The sequence below is a fragment of the Peromyscus californicus genome, unplaced genomic scaffold (genome assembly GCF_007827085.1).
Source record: "Peromyscus californicus insignis strain IS unplaced genomic scaffold, ASM782708v3 Scaffold_20__1_contigs__length_68692818, whole genome shotgun sequence".
Taxonomy (NCBI): domain Eukaryota; kingdom Metazoa; phylum Chordata; class Mammalia; order Rodentia; family Cricetidae; genus Peromyscus; species Peromyscus californicus.
Window position 1 is genome coordinate 65,473,208 of NW_026294503.1, and position 23,462 is coordinate 65,496,669.

The window sequence follows — 23,462 nt, forward strand, 5'->3', positions numbered from 1 at the left end:
GGGTGGCTGCTAGGAATGGACCCCAGGTCCCCTGGATGAACAGACAGAGCCTCTCTTCAGCCCCCCTCCCTTTTTTTGAGACTGGGTCTCACGGTGTGGCCCTGGCTGGCCCGGAACTTGCTATGTAGACCAGGCTGTAAGACTGACATCTGCCTGCCTCTGCCTTGGGACCCACCAAGGTCACCTTCCGGCTTCTATTCCCATGACCAGCTCTCCTACGGTCTGCTTCCCAGGCTCCTCCTACCTTCGCCCGGGGTTTGGCTCGTGCTGAAGAGCTGCTTGTCTGGCATCCGTCCTCAAGTCCTTCCTTTGATGGGGTCGACCGTCACTGTAGGAGGCCTTCCCTGACTCCCTTTAACTCCTTCACTAGCACATTCTGGGGATCGCTTACAGAGTGGGGAGTCCGTGGGGGGAAGGCCCCATCTTACGTCTCACACCTACACACACTTTACACCCAACACACTGGCTAGAGGATGCTTGCACTTGATGGCGGCTGTAACAGAACAATGTGGTTCTTCCCAATCTGTTTCAGCCAAAGCAGAGTGTGTGGAGCCCAAGATGGACGCCCTCTACCAATATCATAAAACCTTTATTTCCACCGGGTCCCCATGTCAGCCTCTCTTCCCTTCCCCCACCCTGGATCACAGCTTGGCCAGTTTCCTTCCCTTTGGCTAGACCACCCCTGTCACCCAGGGGACATGGGAGACTTCCTGCACTTCCTGCAATGTGCAGGTGCATGGAGTGGGAGGCAGCTGTGGTCCCATGGCACCCTCATGTGGTGACAGCTTGCTACTGAAGTCCCCCAAAGCCTTCCTGGACGGTCCTATTTTCTTCCGGCAGAACGGTGGGGTCCAAGTTGATTGTAGAAAGGTTGGCGTCCTCAGGTCGGCTCCACACGGGGCACTCGTGTGAGGAGAGCTGAGGGGTTAGTCCCCCCAGTCATCTGCACGCTGTTCCCGACTCCTCGGACTCGCTAGGACTCTGATTAGCCTTATTGGGGATTTGGCTTCAGAGCTGCCAAACATCTTGCCAGGGACCTTGGACAAAACACCTGTCTAGCTTCTGCTGAAAAATAAATTAAGAAACTGGTCTAGCATAGTTCAGGGGCTGCAAGGCATTGCCCTTATATTCCTCACGCTATTTTTTATTGCTTTCAAGACGAGGTTGAACTCTGTAGCCCAGGCTTGCTGGCCTTGGATTTAGGATGTGTTAGTCTCTAAGTAGACTGCAAGCCTGGGCCTTCATGCCTAGTTCCTGCTTTGATTTTTATCTCCTTATGTATGGGGTAGAACACAGGGGCCAAGGCCTTACGCCTCGAGACTCACTGGCACCTGAGCCCATGAACTTCTTTCAACACTAACAGTCCAGGATTCTCAACGTGGTCTCCCATCTTGCTACCTGGCTTTCTGGAGGCCAGCCGGCCAGTCAGAATGGTCGGAGAGCGGCCAAGAAACGGCAAGGCTGGCGGCAAATACATGGCCTAGTGTTCTTGCGTGCTGGAGGGAGCCCTGGTTCAGCACCAACTAGCCGTGACTGCAGAAAAGGCCCCTACTTCCTCTTGTCTCCGCTCTCCTCTCCTTCCTTCTTTTCTGTTTTCTGTGGTATTAGGGAGTCAAACCCAGGGCCTTTCCCTGAACTATATCTCAGCTCTGTCTCAGCCTTATTGGCACAATGGCGGCTTCTTTCCGGCTGCTCCTTTCTGGCCTCTCCTTTCCTGTCCCGTCCATGCATAATTGTGCAAATGCTACAGGATAAAGGCACTCTGTGTAAGTCAGAACGGTTTGGCACTAGGCTGTGCTAACAAGGGAGGGTCTCTGCGCTTCCAGTTCTTCTGTAGGACGTCCTTCCAGTCTGCTTTGGAGGCCATTGTCTCTAGGAGACAAGGAAAGCCTTGGGCCAAGTACTCTGTGACGTCCTGGTCTCTTCCACTGGCACGGAAGAAAGAACACGGGACCCGTTGTTGCAAGAATTAAGAAGGTTCTGCCTTGATGGCCACTGGGCTTAGAAATCCAACTCTCAGGCCTCCAGAAGAGCCAGGGGAGAAGACTTCCAGATGTTTGGTGACCCCACCTCCTGAGGCCCTTGTTGGATGCGCACTGGGGATGATCCCAGGCCTAGACAAATAGCCAGAGCTGGCGTGGGTCACCAGGGTTACAGGGGGCCATGGCTGGCTTTTTGTCCTGGGATATCAGGCAGGTGCCTGATCCTGAGTTTCTGAAGAGTTGATCCTGAAAGGGAACACAGCGAAGGGTCAACCCCTGAAGGCCATGAGACAAGGGCAGTGGACAAAAGGCAAAGGAAACAGAGTGAGATACAAAGAGGGCACCCATGGGGACGCTGGGCCCCGGGCCAGCTCTAGCCTGATGGTTGTTGTGGAAGACCGCAAGACCATGGCTGATAGAAAACAAACAAACAAACAAACAAACAAACCCCTTTCAGGGCCTCCCTTCCCCCAGGATGACCAGGCTCAAAAACTTGGGGCCACGGCTGCCTGCCCCCCTTTTCTGCTTCTGGTTAAACTTTGGCTCTGTCCTTTCTGGTAGCTCCATGGTCAGGCCATTCTTGTTCTCTGAGCTCGGGCTTAGTGAAGTGAGTCACCACCACCTGTCTCACGGCGCTGTGGTCAGACTCAGGGAGGCCTGAACCCCAGCCTTCCGTTGGCCAGGGGTGGGGCCCGGGCCAGACAAACGTGTTGAATTTCATCTGGTCACTCTGTAGAAATGCGGACGTAGTCCTTTGGGATGGAACCCCTAAACTATTAAGAGAGACACTGACTGTGCATTGCTTTGCACCTGGCACACTGAGGCAGGGGAGCACCATGAGTGACTCTTCACCTTCATCTATGTGGATTCAGCCTTACAATGTGCCTTGGGAGAAGTGCCCGGATCATTATCTCTGTTCCATTTTTTTTTAATAGCCAGAACCAGACAATGACCGAGTCCACACCTACTGTGCACTCTACCCTGCTCTAATCCCATGATGCCCAGGCAGAAGAGGAAGAAGATGAAGAAGGGGCAGATGTGGTGCTCTGGACCCATGGTCCCAAGCTTTCTGGGCCACTGACTCACCTGGGTCAATTCCCATTCCTCGTCCTTGGGCACTTTGCTATTTTTGCCAATGAACTGACAGCTCCTAAGGCCCAGCGTGCTAGCACTGGCATGTAGACACAGCTGCTTCCCAATGTTGTGACGAAGGTCCCTCTGGGATGTGTACTCAAAGTACTGGAAGTCAAGACAAAGATGTCCTGTGGAGCAGGCGGCCAGCCTCCCCCCTGCCTCCCGAAGTCACTTGCCCTGTGGTGCCCACCAGAGGGCTTCCTGGGGGAGGAAGCGAGGCTGTGCCGAGACTCTTAGTGATTTGAGTCATGATTGTTACCACATCAGGTTGTACTGGATTAACAGTGCATATAGAACGATAAATTAGAATGCACCTTAGTCTTATTTTAAGCACTACCATGACGTCACTCGCTGGAACACGAGCCCTACTTTTTTGTGTGTGACACGGAGTCTTTTTTTTTGTTTTGTTTTTTTGTTTTTCGAGACAGGGTTTCTCTGTGTAGCTTTGCGCCTTTCCTGGATCTCGCGCTGTAGACCAGGCTGGCCTCGAACTCACAGAGATCCGCCTGGCTCTGCCTCCTGAGTGCTGGGATTAAAGGCGTGCGCCACCACCGCCCGGCTTTTTTTTTTTTTTTTTTTTTTTTTTTTAATGGCACAGGCTGGTCTATATCTCTTGTCATGTAGACCAAGCTGGCCTCAAACTCATGATCCTTCTGCCTCAGCCTTCCAACTCCTGGAACATTGTGCCATTCAGCCCATGGCATGTGCCATCTCAGCCATCTCAGTCAACTGCTGGTTCTGGTTTTGCCGGTAAATCACCACTGAAATAAAAGATATCCACCAACAAACCACCCACAATCATCTCGCAAGCTAGTTGTATCTGAATCTGCCTTCACATGGCTGTTTTCATTTGCACATTTCGGCAGTCGGTTCGGGCCACCTTTATCTTGTGTCCGCTCTGTTTTTATTTACCAGCTCTGGGTACTGGATGGCTGAGGGGCAGTGGACAGGAGCATGCTGGCTTGTTTTTGTTGCCTTGAAATAAGCTAGGGTCATCTGGAAGAAGAATCTCAACTGAGAAAATGTCCCCATCAGCTTGGCCTGTAGGGCAAGGCTGCAGGACATTTCCTTGGTTAATGAGAGGGCACACCCACTGTGGGAGGTGGCGCTCCTGAGTAGGAGATCCTGGTGGGCAGGAAGCCCGCTGAACAGGAGCCTGGAGAGCAAGCCAGCAAGCACTGTTTCTCCATGGCCTCTGCTTCTGTTCCCGCCTCCAAGTTCCCGCCCTGACTTCCCTCCATGGTAGACTGTGACATAGAATTGTAACATGAAACCCACCAGGCAGTGAGGGTGCACAGATTTAACCCCAGCACTCAGGAGGCAGAGTCAGGTGGATCTCTATGAGTTTGAGGCCAGCCTGGTCTACAGAGTGAGTTCCAGGACAGCCAGGGCTACATGGTGAGACCCTGTGTCTATAACCCTTCTCTCTTTTGGTCATGGTGTTTTATCACAGCAGTAGAACTTTAAGACATGGAGTACTAGTTACCCCTCAGAGATGTGCCGGGGCACTGTGGGGTATGTGTAAGTTTCCAGGATGTCGGTAGGTGGCTGTGGCGGGGTGGGGGGCCACTACTGGAGGTAGAGTCAGTGTGGTAGTTTCTGGTCGGGGGGCATTAAGGATAAAAGCTGAGTGCAGGTATAGGTGGGCGAGAGTGCTCCACAATTCCCCACGGCCCCCAGCAGCTAGTCTCACCCACAGCCCTCTGTTGGCAGTGCCCCCTCATCCTCTAGCGCCCAGCATGATGCCAGCTCTGAGCCCCGGCTTCAGCTGTCTGAGCCTATCATGCTTCCCCATTTAGCCTAGCTGCTTCCTGCCCCAGGGGCAACGCCGCCTCCCGCATCTCCTCGACTGCAGGCCTCAGGAAAGGACTATTGAGTAGAGAAAGGGGGCCCGTGGGAAGAGGGGGTGCCTCAGAGACGGGCTTCCGTCGGGCCCGCCCAGGATGAGCGTGTTTGCTCTACCTGATTGCCGCCAAGGTTGTGGCAGTCATACATGATGAGGGGTTTCCCTCCGCGGTTGTTCTCGCCCACATCCAAACACTGATTGGTGCCAAGATTCTTGATCTGCACAAAGGGGGACAGAGGGCAATCAGGACAGCTCAGCTGGGTGTGGGACGCAACTGGGTCCTCTGGGCATGAACCCAGATGCCTGGAGCTAACAGCAATGTGTGATTGAAGAGCCCTGAGGATGGGCAGGGCAGGGCAGGGTTGGGTGCACTCTGTGGGGAAAGATGGTCAGACCCTTAGGATGCCAGGTCCTGGGAGGTCTTCAGCACACAGGAGCTGACCCTACCCTCAGCATCACCTGGGCCTTGTTCAAGATCTGGATGGAAACTGAGCATGGGGCCCAGAGATGTATACTGACCCACCTTCCTGGGCATTCTCCCAGACTTAACACTTCAGAATCACTACTCCTGGTTTCCCCCTTTATCAGGTTTTTAACTATTGGAAGAAGCCCCATATTGTCTCCCTCATCCTCCTGGCTTGGCCGCTCCTGGGCTGCGTGGTCTTAACTTCTTTGGGGTTCTGATGGGCAGGCTAACTTACGGCTCCATAGAAGGTGGGGTTCAGGTCAGGGACAAACATCTCCGGGTAGACATTTTGCAGATACCAGGAAAAGTTGTGGCAATGTAGCTGTTCCCTCAGCTGCAGTCGCTCCGAAATGTCACCGAAATTATTCTGTCAACCAAGTCAGCCCCCCCCCCCCCCAAAGGTGAGCGCCACAGCCCAGACAACATGGAGCATCGAGGCCACTCTCTCCTGCTCGTCATGGCTACCGGCTCAGCCTCTCATGCTGTATCTGACCCCTTGCCTCACCTTGGGGACCTCACCACCTCACAACACTCCCTCAGTCAGCCCTCCTGGTCTTCAATTCTGAGCCGGTCAGAGCCAATTCCTCCAGGGACAGGCTCTCCTTCCTCCTTTCCCCTCTAAGCGATGCTGGGAGTCCCCCCCCCAACCCCCAAGGCACAACAAAAGCTCCCCCTCTTTCCTCTAGCCTCAGAGCCCTGTGTTCACTGGGCTAGCTTACAGACTTCTGAGGAATGGAGGGAGGCAGGAAGGTAGAGATGGGACGGCCCTGCCATTGGGCGGCTGACCCGGGGCCTGCGATTCCTCGATTCTCTGACCAAATGCCACCTAGGCACCCGGTGTCTTACCTCCTGGACCATCTTGGCTGCCTGCAGATTCCTCCTATAGAAAATCTTCTTGTAGCTGTCCATCCAGACCTCAGCCAGGCGCACCTGATTGCGCGCGATGACACTGGTGCCCTTGGGGAAGGTGTGGGGACTCTTGGTACGGAACACGTGGCCTACCACAGAGCAGGGGATGATCTCCAGCTGGCCCCCACACTGCCACACCTGACACAAAAGACGACGAGGCTGGATGATAAGCTCTGTTCTGTTCGCTTCCCAGAACGCCAGACCCCAGGTCCTAGGACGTAAGTAAATGTCGCCCTTTCTACTCCGAAGAAAGAGAGACTGATGGGCTTCCTCCTATGGCACAGCTACCCGTGTCCAGGCTGGCTGTGCTGCTCGCTCTGGGTAAGTGAATGTGGGTGTGCAGAGTCCTGAGTCACCAGGGCTCACGTCAGAGAAGAGACAACTGGTTAGTTCAACGCGCTACGCGCTTGCTCGCAGCTCTGGGCTCTTGGCTTTCTGATCTGGAGACTCGAAAGCTTACCCAGGAGTTACAGAAAACCTGGCCTCCCCCACATCAGAGCACCAGTCAGTGGCCTGTGGGCACTGGGCCTTGAGGATGCCAGTTTTCCAGGAGAGATCCTGGATCTGGGTCAGAGGCTCACCGAATGTGTGAACCAGATCCTGGCTGGTGGCCCTTCTCTATGCCAGCGGGCTGGCTGGAGACATCGCTCCCACTGGTCTCTTTGGGGGTCTTGTTTTGGGAGGTACCTGTCATTTTCTTTGACATGGAAGCAACCGAAGTCCACAGTCACAGCTACAGTAACATCAGAAGGCAATTACGTGCTTAATGTATGCCAGACACTGAGATGGCCCCGTTAACGAGCCCATTTTCCTATTAATTAATGAGCTGGGGATTCCTGCAGCTTCCACAATCCTTCCTGACCTCTCTTGATTTGCCTCATTCTCAGAATTCCTCAGAGTTCTGCCTCCATCCGAACTGGGTTCCACCTCTTGTCTCTCGGTTATGAAGCGCTTGTTGAAAGCACATGGGGAAAACCCAAAGGCCGCCAGGGCAGGTGTCCTTTGACTTGGGAAGAGGAGCCGGAGTGCTCCAAAATGGAGGATGGTAAAACTGACCCCTGGCCAGGTTCCATCTTCACCCAAACCATTTCCCACACTCTTCATAAACCAGTCCATTCCCCTGTACTGCTCCCATGATTCTTTCCCTCTTAGAAGTTCTGCCCTGGAATTTGGTTCAAGCCTTCAGACTCGTCTCCAGAGCCCCATTGCCCTCACAGGGAGAGTGGAGCCTGGCAGGATGCAGACACCCTTTCGAGTTCAGTTCCAAAGATGACACCCTTGAAGTTATCCATGCCTGATAAGCAGCTTGTCAAGCCATCCCCCGAGATGTGGAGGATCCCCCCTCGAAGCCCTCTTCCTTCTCACCCGGAAGGACATTTCCACATTCTCCCCTCCCCAGATCTCCATCTGGTTGTCATAGGTACCGATGTGCTCAAAGTAGGCCTTGGAGATGGAGAACAGGCCGCCGGCAAACGTCGGAGATCTGGAGAGACAGGGAGAAGCACACGTATCATCCGTGTATCGTCACTTAGCGAGGCACCAGATGTCTGGCGGGGAAGGCTGGTGGCTGGCTCCCCTCCTAGGCCTCCTACTTCATGTCCTCCGTGCTGGTCACGTAGCCCCTCCTGATAACTTCCACTGTGCCTGCCTCCCCTTCTAGAACTGGGCCCAGGAGAGAGGCAGTCAGCACTACTCGATTCTAAATGAACTCCTGCATCTGTTTAACTAGGGATACAGGAAACATCACCCAGAAGGGCCTGAGTGCCATGGCTGCAGCTGGAGCTGACAATGGCAACCTAGCTCCTGGGACCAGAGTCTAGAGAGAGGAGAAAGCCCAGCTCTCATTTCATGTGACTAAAGCAGAGAGGTGACCGCCTCCAGAAGCCCTGTGAATCAGATTCTGCAAACAGGCAGGATTCGGGCTGGGCTGGCTCCATTCTGTGTCAGGGTCCTCGTCCCTTCATGGCCACAGTATCAGCTGGGGCCTAGTCTGCTAATGTGTTTCAGACTCCCTGAGAAACTTAAATTTGGAGGAAAGCTGCCAGTTGCCTTGAACAGGGGGCACAATTAAGAGGTGTTCCTGGCAACAGGGTAGGTGGACGAACTCGGTCTGGACTGTGGGGAGTCTACTAAGGTTCTGGCTTTCAGACGAAGGCAGAGAGGTATAGACCCAAGTCAAGACCGGGCCAGTGTAGCAAGGTGACGTCACAGGAGTCCAGTGAAGTGGGGGATTCCCTGGACCTGCTCTTGTCTCCTTGATGCTGTTCTAAAGCCACATTCCAGAAGGAATTTCAGTTGGGAACCCCTCATGCTTGGGCTGGCTCCCTGTCACCTCTTCTGTCTTCTTCCAAGGGTCGCTCAGAGAGCCCCGGACTCCAGATGAGCACTCTGTAGCTAACCTGCTCTTGAGAGTGTCTGAGAGGTTCCCAGACTGGGGGGCGGAGGGCGGTCACTGACAAATTAGCCACGAGGATAAACGCCACTCAGGAACATCACTGTGGACTCATCCCAACAGGTAGCCTCGAGAGAGCCCTGTATATCCTGGCCTACTTCCTGGGACCCTGTGTCCCCTAGCCCTCGACTCAGCCATCCACGCTTTGAGAACGAGGGCGTGAGCTGTTGAAGGACCACCATAGGAAGCGTTTCTGGTAGGGCACGTGTGCTGCCAGGACACCTGAACCAAAGCACATTCATTCCACAAACACTGGCGCTTTGTCCTCCCGCTGATGGTCTCGCAGAGGCCAGGACATTAGCGATGGGTGAGGGCCAGGTGCCCTGCCCTTAACCGCGCTGCTGTGTGCCTGGCCCGGCCTGGGTGGGGTAAGGGTTTGTTGCTAGACCTGCCAAACAAAGGCTCCTATGAGACAGTCAGCAGGCAGTATTGATTCCTTCCTCTCCTGTCTGCTCCTTTCCCCTCTTCTTTTTATTTATTTTTTTTAATTTTTGTTTCTCAAGATGGGGGTGGGGCGGTTGTCTTATTTTAGTCCAGGCTTTCCTGGAACTTTGTAGCTCAGGCTAGCCTAAAATCTGTAACGATCTGGACAGGAGAACTGTGGCACCCAGTGGCTCAGCAGCGAAAGTACTTGCTATGTGAGTGTGGGGGCCTGAGTTCAGATCCCGGAACCTCAGGGAAATTCCAGGTGGGCGCGGCAGCCTGCCTGGAACCCAAGCCTGAGAGACAGGGACCCCCAGAGCAAGCGGGCTAGCAACCCCAGCTATGTTGGTGAGTGCTGGGTTTGACTGGGAGACAGTGCCTCGGTGAATGAGGTGGGAGATCAGCTGAGGATGGCTCCCATCATCAGCCTTGGAAACATGAGCAAACCAGCAGAAGCCCTCACCTATACGTGTGCCCACAACACATGCAAAGAAGTGTGCACGTGAGCACCTACACACACACCTCCGATGACGGACTATGATGTAGAGGTGTAAGCAAGCCACATAAACCCTTTCCTCCCCACCTTGCTTTTGGACGTGGTGTTCTGTTGAAGCAATAGAAACCCTGACTAAGGCAGAGCACGAGCATGCGTCACCCAGCCCAGCACTTACTTTTTCTGAGTCTTTTCAAAGACAGTGAGCTGGGAGCCCACGCCACAGCTACTCTACCTGTTACACAGGTCAGTCCCCAGTGACCTCCACACAGCACCTCTCACCTGCCCTGCAAGCAGACATCCCAGCCTTCTAGGTACAGGGAGCAAGGAGCGAGACGTAGATAAAAAGGCCGGCACAGGGCCAGTGGTGAACAGGAGCAAACTATCATGGTGTGTGGCGGTACGGTCCATGCTGCGTCACCCAGGTCCTTGCCTACCTGTGCTAGCTGCAGGGTCTGAGGTCACCAGCTGACCGCCTTGGGCTTCCTATTCTCGCCTGTAAAACAGGCTGACGGAAGGACCTACCTCACAGGGAGTGTGGCTTGATAAAGCACCTAGCGGATGTTGGTGTGGGATGGTACAGGTCCCCCAGAGGTGAGTGGGCGGAGGCCAGACCGGGATGCCGTCCTTACTTGATGGGGTAGGTCTCGTCCTTGCGCCTCTGCTTCTCGTGTTCGGGGAGCATCTCCCAGCCGAAGGTCAGGCTCCAGTCGAAGTTCCCACGGCTGTGGGCTTTGCCTTTCTGTACAGGTGTGGAGAACTTGAAGGTGTTAAGGTCGATGGTGACGATGTCTGGGCTCACCACCACTGTCTTATCCTCAGCGATTCGAGCCAGGAGGGGCTCCAGCCAGCCATGGAAGCACTCACCTGCAGACCCAGACCAGAAGGTGGCTGGAGGTCAGGGGCCTAGCCGCAGCTGAACCCTCTACCCTCAGAGGAGACCCAGGAGGATGGGGGGGGGGGCACAGCAAGCTCCACAGTAGGGGACACAGAGCATCTCCAGAGCCTCTTCCTCCACCTCCTGAAAGGTGGGCGTGGCTTTGGAAGGGGGATGGTGGCTTTAGGGGAGCAACCAGGTCAGCATAAATCAGATGCAAACTGCCGCAGACCCCATCTGAGTGTGGGCTTTGGAACGGCCCTAAGTCCTCCAGATCACGTCAGCTCCCAGCTCTGACTGTACGTAGAGCTACCCTCCTCCCGGACTCTGGGATCTTTTCTTTCTTGTCTTTCCTTCCCAGAGCTTTGTTATGTAGTCTCCACTGACTAGAACTCACTATACCAAGCAGGGTGACCTCAAACATGCAGTGATCCTCCTGCCTCTGCCACCAAATGCTGAGATAACAGGCACGTGCCACCATACCTAGACAGTTTGGGGACGTTAAATGAACATAGTAAGTTCTACATTACTTTATTGCTTTAAATTTATTTATTTTGCCTTATGTGTATGTTTTATCTGCTTGTATATCTGTGCACCACGTGTGTGTCTTGTGCCTGCAGAGGTCAGAGGTCAGAAGAGGGCATCAGATCCCTAGAGCTGGAGTTATGGATGGTTGTGAGCCGCTATGTGGGTGCTGGGAATCAAACCCTGGTCCTCTGTAAGAACAAGAGTTTTAACCTCTAAGCCATCCTTTGAGCCCCTTTTTCTAATTTAACAGTATTTTGTTAGGTGAGGGAAACTGAGGCTCGGTTAATGGCCAAGTCAGAGGGGAACCTGTTACAAGCTGGGTTCCTGATACAAGTCTAGAGTTTTCCAGTTTCTATTTTTCTTTCAGAAAAAGTAAAGGGGGAGGTCTTTTTAACTCCACACAGCCCTATAGAAAAGTCCCACACAAGAGTGTTCGCAGTGGGGACAGGAGTTTCTCTTCAGGGTACACAAGGAAGGGTAAACAGGGATCAGGGCATACTGCCAGCTATTCTGAGTCACCAAGCCTCATGGCTGTGCTTTCTCAGGACCATGCCTGGAGTTGGTGTGAGGGAGGGGCAATGTGGAGGAGCCCCAAGCCTCTTACTCCTGAAACAGAAGGACAGGGTGGTCTCAACCCTTCCTCATCTGCCCGTGGCGAGGGGCAGGTATCTAGACCTCCACCAGGCGGGCATCTCCTACTCACAGTGGGCGTCCAGGAACGTGAGCACCTCGGCCTGCGCCACGCTGGCCCCCAGCAGCCGGGCCGTAATGAGTCCTTTCCGTTCCCGCTGCCGCACCACCCTCACGATCTGCAGCTGTTGGACGTACTGCTCCAGCCTCTCCTTCAGGTGTTCTGGAAGGGACAAGGCCACTGTCACCAGCTTCTCTGCTAATCCCCTGTGAGCACCAAGCCCAGGTCTGGATGTCAATCCTTCCACACACCTGTGCAGAGCCACTACACAGAAGGCGAAGAAGTCGGAGAGGGGAGACAGGCAGGGAGGAAGCCCTGCCTGTGGCCGGGTCCCCTGGAGGACCGGTCTGTCATCAGGGTCCTAACCATCCTGCCTCCACCTCCCCTCCCAAGTGCTGGGCATGCCCAGGGAGAATATATACTTTTCACAAGAGAGCACTATATATAAAAGAAACTGTGCTCCAAGTACCCACAGGCTTACACAACCGAGGGACCCAAGAACGGTGGGGAGCAGGGCAGACATGATCGTGTATCTTAAGGAAAGACAGACTGCCTGGGAGCAAGACAGATCACAGCCGTCACAGTAGGTGGTCGGTGATCTGCCAGGGTTAGTGCAGGCCGGACAGGAGGGCCCCTCTGCTAGGGTACCAGCTCCTCCTGAGGGAGCACGCTGCCTCCTTCCTCTTCTTTCTGCTCCACACACACAGACTGAGCTCACGGACTTCCCTTGGCTCTTCCCTTTATGGGGATACCTGGAGAAGCTCTTTCTGGCTGTAGTGGGTAGCGCTCCCAAAGGACCCTGGGATTCTACCTGAAATCCTCAGGACATCAAAAACAGTTTTATTTTGAAGGATTCCATCTTGAAACATCAACTATCTTTCTGTTTTAACTTATTTTTGTTGATGAGTTTCACTGTTCTTGGCTGCCCTGGAACTCACTCTTGTAGACCAGGCTGGCCTCGAACTCACAGAGATTTACGTGCCTCTGCCTCCAGCGTGCTGGAATTAAAGGTGTACGCCACTACACCTGGCTTACTGTTCCTTTTAAAAAAAATTTTTTTTTAAATTATGCATACATGTGCATGTCTGTGCATGCGAGTGCAGTGTTGCAGGGGCCCAGAGGATTCAGGTCCCCTGGAGCTGGAGTTAGAGGCAGGGTTGAGCGGCCCGGTGTGCCAACCTTGGGTCTCCGGAAGAGCCGTGCCGCTCTTGACTCCTGAGCCATCTCTCCAGCCCTCTGCCCTGTTCTCAACCGTGTAAAATGGAGTTGCTCGTAGTTTTAGCAGCCGAGGACAGCTGTGACAACTGTATGTGTCCTTTACCTTCCAGTTGTGGGCTCACAGTGGGCCTTGCTCTGGACACCGTGCTTTATAAATCACAGGTCCAGGGCTGGAGAGATGGCTCAGAGGTTAAGAGCACTGACTGCTCTTCCAGAGGACCCGGGGTTCAATTCCCAGCAACCACATGGCAGCTCAAAACTATCTGTAACTCCAATTTCAGGGGATCCAACATCCATGGCAAAACACCAATGAAAAAAATTACTTAATAAAATAAAATAAAATAAATCACAGGTCCTGGAAAAAATTTACTAGGCTGGCACCGATCTCTCTCTCTCTCTCTCTCTCTCTCTCTCTCTCTCTCTCTCTCACACACACACACACACACACACACACACACACACACACACACACACCACTCAAATACTTGAACACCTACTATGTACCAGTCTCTAAAGCAAGTGACTTCGTGTCCCAGAGTTAACAGATGGAAAGTCGAGACTTGGAGCCCAGGTCACCCCAGCAAACACGATGGCGGCCACAGGATCCCATGTAGCCTGTGTGTGAAGACTTAATGCCTCTAAGAGCTGAGGCCACCTACCAGGACTTAACGAGTGTGAGTTTCTTGGGGTGGGGGTGTTTCTGGGTCCCCTTAGTTGTCTAGGGTCTTGCTTTCCCCTGTGTGGACCCCAAGGGGGAGGGAGAAGACAGGGACTTGGTCAAGCTGCTCCTTGGTCACTGCCAGCGAGAGCAGAGCCCCAGGGAAAGAAACTATACTTTGAAACTTGAACTCTTTGTTTTTCTTTTTCAGCCTTCTGGTAGACAAGTGTTCCTGACCCTCTGCCCCTTTGAATGAAACCTTCTGGGCCGTCACCTGAGAAGAGGGCTTGTCTTGCTCCAGAAATGGAGCTTCTTGTCTTTGGTGCCCGGACATGACTGTTCCAAGCCTCACGTGGTGGCTTCAGTCCAGCAGTGACTTAGTGTCTGCCATGCACTGTCCAGGGGCGGGACACTGGCCTGTGCAGGGAGGGTCTGCCACACCACAGCACATGCGAGTCCCAGCATGTGAGCCCCAGCCAGGTGTTGCTGACAGGAAGGAGGAGCCCAGCTGGGGTGTCGTATCAGCTCTGCTGAGGTCTCCCGGAGACCCTGCTCGGGTCTGCTCACCGGAAGCTCATGGTGGAGATAACCTCAGGCAAGCCTCTCAGGAAGTGGGTTGTGTGGTAAGACAGAGAGAGGCTCTGAGCCGTGACTTCCAGGGCCCTATGCTCTAGAGTTCTCCCACGCCTTCCTTCCAGGCTCAGGGGGCCAGGCTGGGAGTTCCTGGTTCTGGGCCTCAGGTCCTTGCCGGAGAGCCAGACAAGTCCCCACATCATCCACTGTCTGTCCCACCTCTGGGATTACAGGACATAGGACCCAGGACAGACTATAGCAGAGCCGAGCCTAGAGACAGGCAGACCAGCACATGCTCTCATGCCCCTCAGATGACAGTTTGTGATTTAGGTTCCATAGTCTGTCACTCACTCCTCAGGACAGGGGTAAGTAAACCACCCCTCTCCTCCACCCCATGCAGCCCATGCTCACAATGCTGTCTGTGAATGACAGCCCCAAGGCTTTCCTCCAGCCCCGGAGAACTCTGCACCTCAGTGCAAGCCTGCTCCTCCCCAGCCTCACCTCATGACTCCTCCACACCAGCATCCCTTTAGCTACTCTGCCCGGAAGCCAAGCTGGGCTCGCCCTGATCCGTCCCTTCTTCAAAGCTCCTCCGTCAACTCAACAGCAAGCTGATCAGTTCTTACCACATCCCTACTGTCGCCTCAGCTAGAACAGCCAACGGCTCTCCCAGCCTGGGGGTCTAGATACGGAAGCCACCTTAAACTGCAGTTTCCTTGCTGGGTGGTGGAGGTGCGTGCCTTTAATCTCAGCACTCAGAAGGCAGAAGCAGATAGATCTCTGAGTTTGAGGCCAGCCTGGTCTACAGAGTGAGTTTCAGAACTACGGGGAGAAACTCTGTTTCGAAAAACAAAACAACAAACAACAACCACCCCCCCCCACCCCCGCAGTTTCCTTTCTCTCTTTCCTTACTGTTTGATGAAGATGGTTGAGAACCTTCCACCGAGCAATGCCATAACCCCAGATCGCCCCATCATTTTCTCTCCAGGGTCTCTAATCCAGGCTGGTCTCAAAGTCATATTTTATTCTTTCATCTTTTGAGTTTCTAACTTTAAAAAATGTGCGTGTATGGTGTTTTCCCCTGCATGTACGTCTGGGCATCATGTATGTGTGGTGCCCAAGGAGGCCAGAAGAGGGTGTGAGATCCCTAGAACTGTAGTGACAGGCAGTTGTGACCTGCCAGGTGGATACTGGGAACCGAACCTGGCTCCTCTGAAAGAGCAGCTGGTACTCTTCAGTGTTGCGTCCTCCTTCCAGCCCCTGGCATCTCTCCTGCCCCTGATCTCAAACTCCTTATGCACCTGAGGATGACCCTGAATTTCTGATCCTCCTGTGTCCACCTCCTGCACACTGGGATGACAGGCGTGTGCCATCATGCTTGGCTAATGTCTTGCTGTGGGTTGAACCCAGGACCCTGTGCATGCTAAGCAAACACTCAACTGAATTATATATTCTTGGCCTCCCGCTGCGCCTCAGAGTTCTCTCTTAAAGCTGTGAATCAGACAGTTTTTGTGAGCTTTGTTTAAGACACAATGTCACTATACACTCCAGGCTGGACTCAGGCTCACAATTCTCCTGCCTTAGCCTACTACAATTAGGCAATTTTACTAACAGTGTTTCAAAGGTGCATTAAAAATAAATCCAGGGCCAGTGAGCCGACTTGGTGAGTGAAGGTGCTTGCCATGAAGGTCTGGCAGCCTGAGTTGAATTACTCAGAACACAGAATGGGAGAAGAGAACCGATTCTCCCATAAGCGCAAAGCCCTGGGTTCGGTTCCCAGCACTCGGATGGGGGGTGGGGAGAAGCACTCGAATGGGAGCGGGTGGGAGGCGGGAAGAAATCCAACCAAACAACAATAATAAATAAAAAAATAACCTACCTCAGAATTAGAATATAAACCTAGCAATTTCACTTCTGGGTACAGATTTAAAAAAATTAAAAACAGGGACTGAAACAGATATTTTTACACCCGTTCGTAGGAGGATTAGTCATAAAATACCACTTGTAAAACCATCTAAATGTCCACCAACATATGTATGCATAATGAGGCCTATCTACACTGGACTAGAGAATATTACTCAGCCTGAAAAAGAAAGGGGATTCTGAGGCATGTTCCACAGACAGATTCTGAAGACACTATGGAACGTGGAAGAAGCCGGTCCCAGAAGACAAGTGCGGCATGAGGTACCGAGAGCGTGCAAACTCGACAGAGAAGGTGGGCGGTCGCCAGGCGCCGGGGCAGATGGCGCTGTGGTTTTAACGGGCACGGGGTTGGTTGCAACATGGGAAGACAACATAGGTCTGCAGATGGAGTGGTGATAGTCACACAGCAGCTGGGTGGACCTGGAGCCAAAGGACTGTGCACTTAAAAAGGCAAAGACGGGACCAGCGGGGGATGGCTCAGAGGGCGAAGGCGCAGTGCTGAGGACACGAATTCCATTTCCAGAACCCATGTTAAAAAAAAAAAAAAGTCCGGTGTGTACCCCAGAACTCCAACCGTGAGATGGAAGGCAGAGGTGGAGAGTCAGAGGAGAGGAGAGGGGTGCCTAAAAGTTGTCCTCTGACCTCCATACATGTACCGTGACATGGGTACCTGTACTCAAACACACACATGCATGCACATACAATAATAATAATAATAGCAACAACAATATTTTTTTTTGGAGACACGGTTTCTCTATCTAGCCCTGGCTGGCCTAGAATTCAATCACTATGTAGCCTTGGCTTGCCTGGAACTTGTTATGTAGACCAGGCTGGCCTCCAATTCACAGAGACTCGAATGCCTCGGCCTCCCAAGTGCTGGATTAAAGACAAGTGCCATCATGCCTGGCTAAAAGGAATCTTTTCTTTCAGAAGAGAAAGGAAGGCCGGGCGGTGGTGGCGCACGCCTTTAATCCCAGCACTTGGGAGGCAGAGCCAGGCGGATATCTCTGTGAGTTCGAGGCCAGCCTGGGCTACCAAGTGAGTTCCAGGAAAGGTGCAAAGCTACACAGAGAAACCCTGTCTCGAAAAACCAAAAAAAAAAAAAAAAAAAAAAGAAGAGAAAGGAAAACATGAAGATGAAGAGGTGGGAGCCTTGGCTATTATGCACAGGGTCCTAGGTTTCAGTCTCAGTTTGAGCACGCACACACAAAAGAGCTGCTCATATATTTAAAAGAAAAGTATTAAGTTCATATATTAAAATTAAAAGTGAAGCACAGAATGGTGATGCCGGCCCCTCTTGCACTATGCACGCTCGCTTGCCACTCCTGACACGGGTCTCGTGACTCACCCTTGTTCACATATTTTGTATTCGTGTTTTTGGCTGCCTTGCCCACTTCCTTTCTGCCATGCCAGCCTGCTTTCTCACCAACACACCACACCCGAAGGCCCTCATGCTGGCTGTTGTTTCTGTGGGGAACAGCCTGAGTGGCACCTCCGTTGAAGGAGTTCCCCGACTCGGTGGCCTAGAACTCTTCCAATTCCTCTCTTAGTGGAATTGCTTCACAGAATTCATGATTTTCTGAGATTACTTTCTGGGGGTTGGAGAGACGGCACAGTGGTTGAGAGCCCTGGCTGCTCTGGCAGGGGACGTGAAATTGGTTGCCAGCACCCACTTCAGGTAGCTCACAACTACCTGTAACTTGACCTCCGGCCCTCTTCTGGCCTCTGTGGGACTACACTCTTGTGCACATTTCCATACACAGGCATATTCACATACAATCCATACAAATAAGATCCTATTTAAAAAAAAACAAGAGCCGAGCGGTGGTGGCGCACGCCTTTAATCCCAGCACTTGGGAGGCAGAGCCAGGCAGATCTCTGTGAGTTCGAGGCCAGCCTGGGCTACCAAGTGAGTTCCAGGAAAGGCACAAAGCTACACAGAGAAACCCTGTCTCGAAAAACCAAAAAAAACCAAAAAAACAAAACAAACAAAAAAAAAAGGTATTGGAGAAAGAGGCCAGCTGTTAGGAGCACTGGTTGCTCTTGCGGAAGTCCTGGACTTGTCTTCCAAGACCTACAAGGTGGCTCACAACCACCCTTCACTCCAGTTCCAGGTTTTCTGGCCTCCATAGGTACCAGGGATATACATGGTACACTTACATACATGCAGGCAAGGCACTCATAAACATACAAAACCCTAAAATTCTAAAATAATTTTCTGTCTTTTCAACTAAAAAAAAAAAAACTAAGCAGTTAGGTGGTGATGGCGCACGCCTTTAATCCCAAAACTCAGGAGGCAGAGGCAGGTAGATATCTGTGAGTTCGAGGCCAGCCAGGGCTACAGAGAAACCCTGTCTCAGAAAAAAACAATAAATAAAATAAAAAAGATTAAGCTCCAAGAAGACAGGGCAGTAAGGGGTGAGGTATGGGCTCTGGTTCTGACTCGTAGCAAGGAATTAAAAGTCCCCCAGCCTGGCACAGGGTCTCCTCCCCCAAGTATCAAGTGCCCATATAATCTGGGTCACAGGCTGCAGTGGGGCACCTGGATAGGAGGAGAGAAGCAGGTACACTGTCCTTCAGAGACAGAGCCCTTTTGTGTGTGTAACAAGAGCCAGTTAATCTGATCGAACAGTCAAACGTGTGGGAAATTTTATCCTGTGTGGATAGACATGCAGCAATCGCTGAGCCCACGGTTCTGTTCCCCACTGAAGCACTCAGAGTCCTCCCGGGTCTGAGAGGCCTCGGGGAGGGGTGTGGCTTCTGGCATGCACACTGCCCCTAGGATTACTTGTAGAGATGTGCCTGTGACTACCACTGTGGACAATGACATCTGTCTAGTCAGGGAAGATAGCATACAGGCTCAAAGCAGGACCCAGAAAACGAAGGGGACCAGCCAGAGTTCTCAGTTGAGAATTTAGAGATGATAGAAGTGGCCTTAGGAGGGAGTATGTGTGGGTGCTGGAGAGGGGGCCCAGTGGTTAAGAATTCTGGATGCTCTTACAGAGGACCTGGGTCCAATTCCCAGCATCCACATGGAGACTGATGATCATCTGTAACTCCAGTTCCAGGGGATCCTCTGGCCTCCAAGGGCATCAGGTACACACATGGTGCACAGACATACATGCCGGCAAGACACTTAGACACAGAAGGAAAAACAAAACAAAAAAGAATATGCCCCGGGCAACAGGAGGTGACCAGAGAGAACACAGGAATGGGGTCTGGAGAGATGGCTTAGTGTTTAAGAGCATGTGATACTCCTCTAGAGGGCCTCAGTTCAGATCCTACATCAGGTTGTTCAAAAACCACCTGTAACTCCATCTCCAGGGGATCCCCTAGCTTCCTAGGGCACCTGCACTCACATGCACATACCCACACAGGTACACACATAATTTAAATATATTTAGGAACACAGGCCCGATGGCCGCTGTGGAAAGGTACTGTCTTGATCTTTTCCTTTCTTTTTTGTCAATTGATACACACTAGTATGGTGATATTTTATTTGTACTGAAATGTGATTTTATTTGTATGTTAATAAATAAAGTTGCCTGGGGGTCAGAGCTAATAGCAAGCCATAGCAGAGCTGGGCGTTCGTGGTGCATGCCTTTAATCCCAGAACTTGGTAGGCAGAGCTAGGTAGATCTCTGTGTGTTCAAGGATACAGCCAACAGACAGTGACGAGGCAGTCATGTGGTTGGTTTTACAACCAATGAGAAGGCAGAACAGAAAGTCTATATAAAGACAAACAGACAGGAAGTAGGTCTCTTTCGGAGAGGTCTCTTGGCTGAAGAGGCTAGCTGCAGCAGGCGGGTAAGGCTCTTAGCTCTGATCTCTTGGCTTTCTTCTTTGCATTGGTTCTGTGTTTCTTATTTAATAAGACAGTTGGTTACATCTACACACTAGAGAGATTAACAATTGAGAAAAGACCTCCCTAAGATGGGCCTGTAGTTCAAAGTCAATGGGACACTTTTGTAAGGATTCGGTCCTTAATTACGTCATCAGCCTGCAACGGCGTCCCAGCCTAAAAAGCGGGTGGGCCCTCTGTGCATCCCTCTCTTTCCTTTCCGCTCCTTCCTTCCGTCTGTCCTCTCTCCCCCTCTCTCTCCCCCTTCTCTCTCCCAATAAAGCTCTAAAAAGGTAACTATGGCTGTGATTTTTCCAATCAGCACTCTCCTCCGCTGGCATGGCCGCTGCAACAACTTTCTTAATCAGTGATTCATGTGGGAGATCACTGTGGGCGGAGCCACCCCTGGTCACGGGGTCCTGGGTTATATAAGCAGGCTGAGCAAGCTATGCAAAGCAAACCAGTATGCAGTGTTCCTCCATGGCCTCGGCTTCAATTCCTTCCTCTGGGTTCCTGCCTTGAGTTCTTGTCCTGACTTCCCTTCGTGCTGGGCGACACCTACAATCTAAAATAAACCCTTTCCTTTCCAAGACGCTTTTGGTCATGGTCTTTTGTCGCAGCAAGAGAAAACCTAACTAAGACAGAAACTGGTATCAGGAGTGGGGTGTTGTGGTGACAGACCTGACCACGTTTTTTTGGGGGAGGATTGTGGAAGGACTTTGGAACCTTGTCTAGAAAAGCCATTGAGGGTTGAGAGTTTACAGAACTGTTATGAGAACTTAGAAGATAATATTGAGAGCAGAGCAGATAATGGAGGCCTGGCTTGTGAAGTTTCAGAGTCCCTTAAAGATTATATTGGGGCCATGAGATATTTTGAATTAAGATCAAATTAATTGTGGCCAACTCTTTAGCCCACAAGTTAAGTGTCTGAAGCACTCTAATTAAATTTGTATTAATATGAAAAGAATCTGTGGTTTTGGTCAGCGTGGGCAGAAGACCACTGTGATTTAGAAGAGGCCAGATTCATTGAGATGAACTCTGCTGGGAAGTGTTTCCTTGGGGTCATGACACAGAAGCTGTGATCCAGAGAAGACCAAGGCTGGACCTTGTACTGGCAGCTGAACTTGGTCATGTGGAAGAGTCACCCAGGTAGTACTGGTTTTAAAGGCACAACAGAGTCGTGGAAAGCTGAGGCTTGGCACCGTGAGAGGCCAGGAGACATTACTGGTGAAGGTGCAGCCTCAGATTCAGAAGAAGCCCCGGGATTGAAGGGGTCCTGGAGAACAGCTGAGGCTTGAACCGGGTCAGGATCCCAGAACAGAGCCCAAGAGACACTACTGGTGGAGGTGCAGCCCAGCATGCCAGTACCATAAAACCACCACCAACAGCAGCAGCAGCTGTGGAGTGGGGCTAGCCTGAGCCTACAAGATGAACTATGTGTGCTGTGAAGGGCAAAGTTAGAGAAATGGAGCTTTTTGGAGCCCAGAAGACCGTGAGTTCCAGATGTCAAGACATTGATATGTTTACACTACCAGACTCGGGTTTTGTTTTGATCTGATTGTCACTGTGTCCTGATTCTTCCTTCCTGGAGTCCTTAACTTGATTTTGATTTTCCAGGAGCCCGCCCTTATAAGTATTGTGGCTATTAAGCTCCTCCCTTCCCAGAAGCCTAATGTGCCTGGCACTTGTCCACCGGACCTTCTCGCTGCAACCCCGATGCCTGTGTGGCCAAGGGCCCGTCTTCCCTGGGAAAGTGAGAGCTCCTTCGATGAGGCTTTAACAGTGCTCATGCCCAGTCCCCTCTTCCACTGCCTTATGCTCTTGCAGGATCCTTCCCAACCCAGGGCAAGAACAGCTGGGGAGGTAGGAGAACCAGGGCTCTGGCTGTAGCACAGAGCATGAGCATGGGACCCCAGGGATACCTCATTTCTTTTTAAATAGATATATTGAGCCTGGCATGAATGCCACTTCAACACGTGGGATGGTTCATTTTGTCAACTTGACAGGACCCAGAATCATCAAGTGACGAATCTCCAGGCATGTCTGTGAGGGATTACCTTGACTAGCTTAACTGAAGCAGGAAGAGCCGCCTGCTATGGGCGCCATCATTCCTGGTATCCTGGACTGTGGGAAAAGGAGAATGTGAGCCGAGCACAGGCGTTCAGCGCTCTCTCTGCTTCTTGACTGTGGATGCAGTGTGCCCAGTTGCCTCCGGCGCCTGCCACCATGACTTCCCCACCACAGTGGACTTTAACTTTGAACTGAAAGCCACAACAAACCCTTTCTTCCTGAACTGCTTTTGAGTATAATTTTTAACGCGGCCCCCCCCCCCCCCCCCCCCCGTGTATACGGGTGTTTTGCCTGCACATACACCTGTGCACCATGTACATGCCCATGGAGCTCAGAAGAGGGCATCAGATCCTCTAGAACTGGAGTTACAGATGACTGTGACCTGCCATGTGATTGCTGGGAATCGAACCTGGGTCCTCTGGAAGAGCAGCCGGTGCTCTTAACCCCTGAGCCGTCTCCCCAGCCTCTGGTCAGGTATTTTACCACAGCGATGCGAAAAGAAGCTATGACATCGGCAGAGAACCTGCTCACTGTGCCGAGTCCATGGCGTGAGCACAGCATCTCAACAAACAGAATGCAAACTCCTGCGCCCTTTAATCTCAGATCCCATGACAAGCCTAAACTGCAGCCACACCCAGTCTCCCCAACAAACACGCTCATGTCTCTAGGACCCTACTTATGCTCCTCTCTCTTCCAGGGATACTCTGGGACCGATGGGAGGGCAAAAACTTGGTGAGCAATCTCCTCTATAAACAATTAGGACAGAAAGGGCTCCTGGGAGGGAGGGGAGCCTTTAGAAGCAGAGGAGTGGTCTGGCAGAGGGACACCAGGAAGGCCCTCCAGCCATCTGTCCTGCCCTTCCTGCCCTCCCCTCCCCTCCCCTTCCCTCCCTCTCCTTCCCTTCCTTTACTCCCTCCCTCCCTTTATGTAGTGTGTGCATGTTCACGCACCTGTGTGCACACAATCACAGCACTCAGGTAGAGGTGGTAGTGTATGGGTCTCAGGGTTCAAAGTCAGGTCACCAAGGCTTGGCAGCAAGTGCATTCGCTGCTGAGCCACTTTTGCTGGCCCTCTCCTGAGTTAGGGATGCGCGTGACAGCAAACAGGGACTCTGGGAGGCCCACGCTGCTGTGTGGTGGGATGAGTTCCAGGCTCTAGGACTGTGGCCTGTATGCCCTGTCCCCACCGACCTTCCTCACGCTCCCGGCCTTCGGGACAGGTGTGATGCGAAGCGAAGACCCGATCCTTAGAGAGGGTCCGCCCTCCTCGGAGTGCCCCTGGGCCCCGCCCCTCCTCAGACCCGCCAGCCTCACCCTCCTGCTGGCCCCGCCCCTCCTCAGACCCGCCAGCCTCACCCTCCTGCTGGCCCCGCCCCTCC

General features: G+C 52.5%; 1 protein-coding gene across 5 annotated transcripts in view; it reads right to left on the reverse strand.

Moving 5' to 3' along the window:
* Positions 1-570: 570 nt before the first annotated feature.
* Positions 571-23,462, reverse strand: part of Galnt6 (polypeptide N-acetylgalactosaminyltransferase 6) — a 38,953-nt gene continuing 16,061 nt past the window's right edge. For 4 of the 5 annotated variants that reach the window (XM_052748995.1, XM_052748993.1, XM_052748996.1 and 1 more), the window contains exons 5-12: positions 11,814-11,963; positions 10,338-10,572; positions 7,703-7,820; positions 6,275-6,475; positions 5,664-5,795; positions 5,079-5,180; positions 3,069-3,221; positions 571-2,228 (exon numbers count right to left, since the gene is read on the reverse strand). In XM_052748995.1, coding sequence (XP_052604955.1) covers positions 2,115-2,228; positions 3,069-3,221; positions 5,079-5,180; positions 5,664-5,795; positions 6,275-6,475; positions 7,703-7,820; positions 10,338-10,572; positions 11,814-11,963 — 1,205 coding nt within the window. In that variant the 3' untranslated portion in view covers positions 571-2,114. The remainder of the gene's footprint in view (positions 2,229-3,068; positions 3,222-5,078; positions 5,181-5,663; positions 5,796-6,274; positions 6,476-7,702; positions 7,821-10,337; positions 10,573-11,813; positions 11,964-23,462) is intronic. The other variant, XM_052748997.1, reaches the window with a different exon arrangement.